Below are 6,391 nucleotides of genomic sequence, written 5' to 3'. Positions count from 1 at the left end.
GGGTTAAGAAGTTTTTCTATCGCATTCCAATCACGGTGCTCCATGATACGGTGAAGTATGATTGTTTCACGATCGGGAGTGATGAGGACTTGCAGGTCATGTTTATTTGTCGTAGGCAGTTTCCCGAGGTCAGGACACCAGAGCTATTGGTAAAGTTGGTTGACGTCGTATCCAGCTCGGGTGGGTCGAACCTGAATGCCAACACTATAGCCGCAGTGGCCGGTTCGAGCTCGAGACCTGCGGTTGCTTCATCCTCCGTCCCAGTGTATGAGCCAGCGATCCAGCTTGCCGCCTCCCTATCGTTTGCTGTTGATCTCAGCGGCAACGTTGGAGACGAGGTTGGATATGGGGAACATCTTCCGACCGAAGTACAGTGTCCTACACCGGATGGTGTTGGAGAGGGATTGTTTGATGATCCAGATGACGATGATGTAGAGCCGGATATGATCGCCGATGAAGCGGCGATGATGTTGGAGCGAGTGATCCGATAAGGGCTACTGGTGGATCTAGTTCTGGCACACAGCAGTACCCACCCCATTTTTCATCTTTGGACCTGGATGCCATGAGGCAGGACGAATATGCTGGGCAGCTTGTTGGATTTGGCGCTAGAGATACGGAAGGGTCTGCCGGTATGACAGAGTTCCAGGTTGGTCAACAATTTAAGGATAAAGATGAGGCGCTGTTGAGTGTGAAGACGTACAGCATCCGCCGAGGGGTACAGTACAAGGTAGTTGAGTCTGACTATCGCAGGTACGTGGGAAAGTGTTCTGAGTTTGGGAATGGGTGCACATGGTTGATTCGGTTGAGTCTCCGGCAACGCAAAGGCATCTGGGAAGTCAAGCGGTACAACGGACCGCATACCTGTCTCGCCACCTCCATCTCCAGCGACCATAGGAGTTTGGACTACCATGTGATAGCGACATTCATTATGCCAATGGTTAGGGCTGACGCATCCTTCAACATCAAGGTGCTTCTAAATGTCACGGCTGCACACTTTGGCTTCAGGCCTACATATAGGAGGATGTGGATGGCGAAGCAGAAGGCGGTTGCAATCATCTATGGGGACTGGGATGAGTCGTACAATGAGCTCCCTCGATGGGTGTTAGGAGTTCAGTTGACGATGCCTGGTACTGTAGCAGTCCTCAGGACTTGCCCTGTTCAAGTTGGGGGACAGGTGGATGAGTCTCAAGCTTATTTTCATAGGATGTTCTGGACTTTTCCCCCTTGTATCGAGGTATTTCGTCACTGCAAGCCGTTGGTGAGTATTGACGGCACCCATCTATATGGCAAGTATGGGGGAACGTTGCTTGTGGCGATTGCACAGGACGGGAATTCCAACATACTCCCTGTGGCATTCGCACTAGTTGAGGGTGAGAATGCTGAGTCATGGTCCTTCTTTCTCTCCCACCTCCGTCAGCACGTGACACCTCAGCCAGGTCTGTTAGTTATTTCAGATAGGCATAACGGCATCAAGGCAGCACTCGAGGCACCCGATGGGGGATGGCTACCTCCGGCTGCATACCGGGCATTCTGCATTCGACACGTTGCAGCTAATTTTGCCCTCACCTTCAAGGGCAAAGATGCCTGGAGGCTTCTTGTGAACGCGGCATATGCGAAGACCGAGGTGGAGTTCGACTACTGGTTTGACATTCTGCGGTCTGAGAATCCGGCAATGTGTGACTGGGCGAACCGAATCGAGTATTCGTTGTGGACACAGTACTGTGATGAGGGTCGGAGATTCAGGCACATGACGACCAATATATCTGAGTGTGTGAATTCAATCCTGAAGGGGGTAAGGAACCTCCCTGTGTGCTCGCTGGTGAAGGCCACATACGGAAGGCTTGCGGAACTATTTGTCCGTAAGGGGAGGGAGGCCCAGGCTCAGATGGGTACCGGACAACAATTCAGTCAATACCTGGTAAAGTGTATCGAGGCAAACCTGAAGACGGCCAGGTGCTTCACGGTGACTGTTTATGACAGGGATAACTCGGAGTACACTGTAGCTGAAACGACTCTGACAAGTTCGTTCTCACTTGGTACCTACAGGGTCTCACTAGGGTCTCAGACTTATGATTGTGGATACTTCCAAGCGCTTCATTTCCCGTGTCCTCACGCACTTGCATGCTGTGCTTATTCACGTCTAACTTGGCAGCCTTACGTCCACGAAGTCTATCGCCTGAGTTCTGTTTTCGGTGTCTATCAGATGGGATTCACACCTCCCATTCAGGAGGGTTTCTGGCCACCATATGTCGGGCCCACCGTTATACCAGATCTGAAAATGAGGCGTGCGAGGGAGGGTCGGCCGAGGTCTACTCGCATACGCACCAACATGGATGATGCAAATCCGAACCGGCCAAAGAGATGTGGCCTCTGCAGGCAACCAGGACACACTCGTCGGAGTTGTCCGCAGGCCGGACGACCCACAGGCACAGGGGGGAATGAATAGGAACGTTGGTTTCTCTGTTTTTATTTCTATTAACTTCAGCACGTGTATTTTATTTTACTTAGCAACCAATGTTCTAGGTGAAACTAAGTTGTGTTTTATAAGTCATGAAAGTTGTATTTCGTACGAAATATGTATGTTGAATGTCTTTCTAATTATGGAGTTAAGTCACATAACCAAAGTACACCTTCTGACTAGGTGTTTGATAATACACTAAATAACATCAAAGTAACTGTTGGATGCACAAAAACATAAAGAAGCTCATACATAACACCGATAACCAATTAAGAAGACACAAAATAAAAACATGACTATAAGAAATACACGACGATCCCCGAATCATCTAAGGAGGTGCGAACCCGTGAAACAACGGCGTGGAACCCGTGTCCTATGACCTCTCCGAATCAGTGGCTCCTCATCCTCAATCGAGTCGTGGTCGTCATCCAGAGCATCCTCTGTCGGCGTCCTGGGCGGGACATGTACCGGTCTGGATGATGACGGGCCGGCAACTGAATGTGACCCTAGAGTATGTGCGGATGCTGGCGTCCCACCCAGGGCAAAAGTCTGCACAGGAGGCACCGTGGCAGGCTCGCTCAGATCTACATCTAATGGTGCCTGTGTCCCTATCGTCTGAGCTCGTCCTCGTGCAGCATCATCCTCTTGCATGATGGTCCGGATATCCTCAAGGAAATGTGGTCCACCGAACTCTGCCACAATCCCGTCACTAGCAAGAAAGTCTGGAAACATGGAGCCCGGACTCACCCATGGAGTACTGTCCTGAAGTGTCTGATCGTCACCGGGAACACCGACGAAATAATCTCCAAGCCCAACGTCAGTGTGAGTCGAGGGATCTCCCATACCTGATCCATACCACTCACCATCATGTCCCCCCTGATGGGGCCTTTCAACCCCGACTGCCTCACCTCCTCCAGCTGCATCCCTCCCAGGCTGATGTGCATCATCTCTAGCATCAGCCCCACTCCTCCTGCCTTCACGCCCACCTCGTCTCCCGTGAGCCCTACCTGCGTCCTCAACCTCCTCCATAGCATGATCGAGCCAGGCATGCTCACGCTGGCTATGACGTGTCCCGACTCGAGCTCTCCTCTCAACACGACGTCTGTCAGGAACTCGGCCTGCACCCCTCTGAGTCGCCTCCTCCGGAATAGGAATACCTCGTGGATCCCCCAAGTACATCTCTAGCGACAGGAATCTCTTTCCATGCTGATGCCACCATGCCAAGAAATCATGCGAGGGACCAGGGTCGGCCACAATGTCGAACTGTAAAATGTGCTCCGCACGATTCTGCCAGTGAAGATGCCAGTCAGGTAAGTGCGACGGGAACCAACGGTCACCTCCTCTCCCGTCCTTCGACATCAAGAAGTCGATGTTCAGGGGGGATGTGGTGGGGGCTGTACGCCGCCAAACTGCGGTAACACTCTATCAACCTGATGTCACTCAACAACCGCAAAATATATCAGGAACGTCACACACCGCCATAACATCGTATGCCGAGGCTCCAAGACCTCCGGATGGACAACCTGGATGACGTCGAGTGCGCTATAGGGCATCCATATGAACTGAAAAAACCATATAAAATCAATTAGAGGTCTCTTTTAGAATATATAAACTGAAAGAACGACTAGATATAGATATGGGCTCAGCATACTTACATCCCGAGGCTGTAACAAGTCGATCTTCAGGCGAGCCATCTGCACCCGAGGTCCCTTGTTGCTAATCCCAGGATTGTAACCAGACCACCTGCGTAATAAGTTAAACTTGTTAATGCATTCGTGAGTCATTCTAACGGACATCAAATTGCTTGCATAATTGAAAGTGAATACCATAACGATACATAATACAAAACAATAAAGGTACCTCGAGGCAAGGGGCCAGCTAAACGCATCATACCCAGGAGGCCTAAAAGAAGGAAACCTCCAAAAGATCCAAGACCGCAGTAACTGTAACGGCCCAACTAACTTTACCACATGTCTGTTGGCAACTCGGCACATGCATCGGTACAACCATGCTAGTGCCGCCGACCCCCAACTGTAGCCACCCATCTCCTCAAGTCTAGCAACAAAGGGTAGCCATCTGATGTGTATACGATTGCCGGACTTGTCGGCAAACAGCTGCGTCCCCAACAACACCATGATATAGGCACGGGCAAAGCGCCTAACTGTCTCATCGTCAGCCCCGTCGGGACACTCTCCAAATGTCTCCTGGAACCATGTGCAGTTGACTGCGAATTTTTTAATTTGGTTTTCAGGAGGTAAGACACCGAGCAACTCATGGAACCACGTCCAAGCAGGCCTCCCACCCTCAATGTATAGGTGGAAGTCTTTCAGACAACCACTAACGTAATGACCGTCCACCGGCAACCCCAGCTGGTATGCGACGTCCTGAAGCGTGATGGTGCACTCTCCGAACGGCATGTGGAAGGTGTGTGTCTCAGGCCGCCACCTCTCCACCAATGCACTGACTAGAGGCTCGTCTAGTCGGAACCATCTGTCGTTCAGTCTCGCAAGATGGTACAAGCCGGCCATCTGCAAGTACGGAACGTATCTCTCATCAAGACGCATCCCCTGCTGCCGCCTAACGCTGGATATGCAACGCCGAGGCTGGACAGTAGATGAACCGCATAATTAGAACATTTTAACAAACCACTAACATATACAATTCATTTCATAAAGAACAAAAAAAGTAATCGTTCGATGCAACATATTAAACCTGCGACCAACATTGAATACATAAACCGGTTTCACAAACCACATAAAAAACCTACACCGCTAACATAAACCACGGGCAAAAACCATTAACAAAAAACAACAAACAGTAACCACTAAAAAAAGTTAACAAAAACCGCTAGCCTATACCTCTACCCTAAACCACTTCCCTAAACCGCTAACAGACACTAAAACCACTATCAAAAACCATTAACAAAAACCACTAACAAAAACAACTAACAAAAACTGGTGACAAAAACCACTAGCCTATACCACTATCTTAAACCGCTAACACTAACATAACCCACTATCAAAAACCATTAACAAAAACCACTGGCTAACACCACTTTCCTAAACCACTGTTTTCAAACCACTATCCTAAACCACTAACAATAACATAAACCACTATCAAAAACCGTTAACAAAAACCACTATCATAAAACCACTATCATAAAACCAATGTCATAAAACCACTATCATAAAACCACTATCATAAAACCACTATCATAACAGAAAACACTATCAACAGCGCAACATCAGCGACCACTAACCTCGTCGTTGATCACCCCAGCGATATGAGCAACTCCATCCAAACGATAAAGCCTCCCCGGATCGTCCCCCATCGCCTGAATATGCCGCTCCGGTCTTACTTGGCCCGAATGTTGGTCGTTTTCTCTGGAATTTGGTGGGGTATGAGAATGAGAAAGTGATTCGAATGAACTTGATTCGAACTCTTTATATATGCGAATCCATTGTAATTCGAAACAAGTCGACTCGAATTACTTAGTGTAGCCGAAATCAGGTAATTCGAATCAATATGATTCGAACTACACTCGTGTGTCCTTCTCCATGTAATTCGAATTAATATAATTCGAACTTCTCCATTATAATTCGAATGAACTCCACTCGAATTACTCACAAATTTCCATGCATAATTCGGTACAACTTGATTCGAATTACGTGGTAAGAGTGATAGGGAGTAATTCGAATTCAATCAATTCGAATTACGTTCAAAGCTAATTCGAATCCTTTTGATTCGAATTATATAAAAATGTGATCTGGTGGATTGTTGTAGCAAAATTTGAATTGGCGGATTTGGGTAAATATGAGCTCCCCTTGGCTCATTTGAGTTTTTTACCCTAAATATTAAATGATTTAATAAATAATATATAAGGCAATGAAATAAATGAATTCATTTAACTTAATTTATTATCTTATTATTTTA

At 47.9% G+C, this 6,391-nt stretch overlaps 2 protein-coding genes across 2 annotated transcripts; one reads left to right on the top strand and one right to left on the bottom strand.

The window, feature by feature from the left end:
- The first annotated feature begins 562 nt into the window (after positions 1 to 562).
- Positions 563 to 2,446, top strand: LOC112734313 (uncharacterized). Its single transcript, XM_025783568.1, has 2 exons — positions 563 to 1,234; positions 1,325 to 2,446. Exons 1-2 carry the CDS (start codon positions 563 to 565, stop codon positions 2,444 to 2,446), a joined length of 1,794 nt encoding a protein of 597 aa, XP_025639353.1.
- Positions 2,447 to 3,894: 1,448 nt separating this feature from the next.
- LOC112734312 (protein MAIN-LIKE 2-like) lies at positions 3,895 to 5,789 on the bottom strand. The gene is made up of 5 exons (XM_025783567.1): positions 5,718 to 5,789; positions 5,171 to 5,229; positions 4,319 to 4,948; positions 4,114 to 4,201; positions 3,895 to 4,020 (listed from the first exon to the last, which is right to left on the bottom strand). The coding sequence occupies exons 1-5, from the start codon at positions 5,787 to 5,789 to the stop codon at positions 3,895 to 3,897; spliced, it is 975 nt and encodes a 324-aa protein (XP_025639352.1).
- Between the last annotated feature and the right edge of the window lie 602 nt (positions 5,790 to 6,391).

Source organism: Arachis hypogaea, chromosome 13 (genome assembly GCF_003086295.3).
Source record: "Arachis hypogaea cultivar Tifrunner chromosome 13, arahy.Tifrunner.gnm2.J5K5, whole genome shotgun sequence".
Taxonomy (NCBI): Eukaryota; Viridiplantae; Streptophyta; class Magnoliopsida; order Fabales; family Fabaceae; genus Arachis; species Arachis hypogaea.
This window is presented reverse-complemented; position numbering and strand designations above follow the sequence as displayed.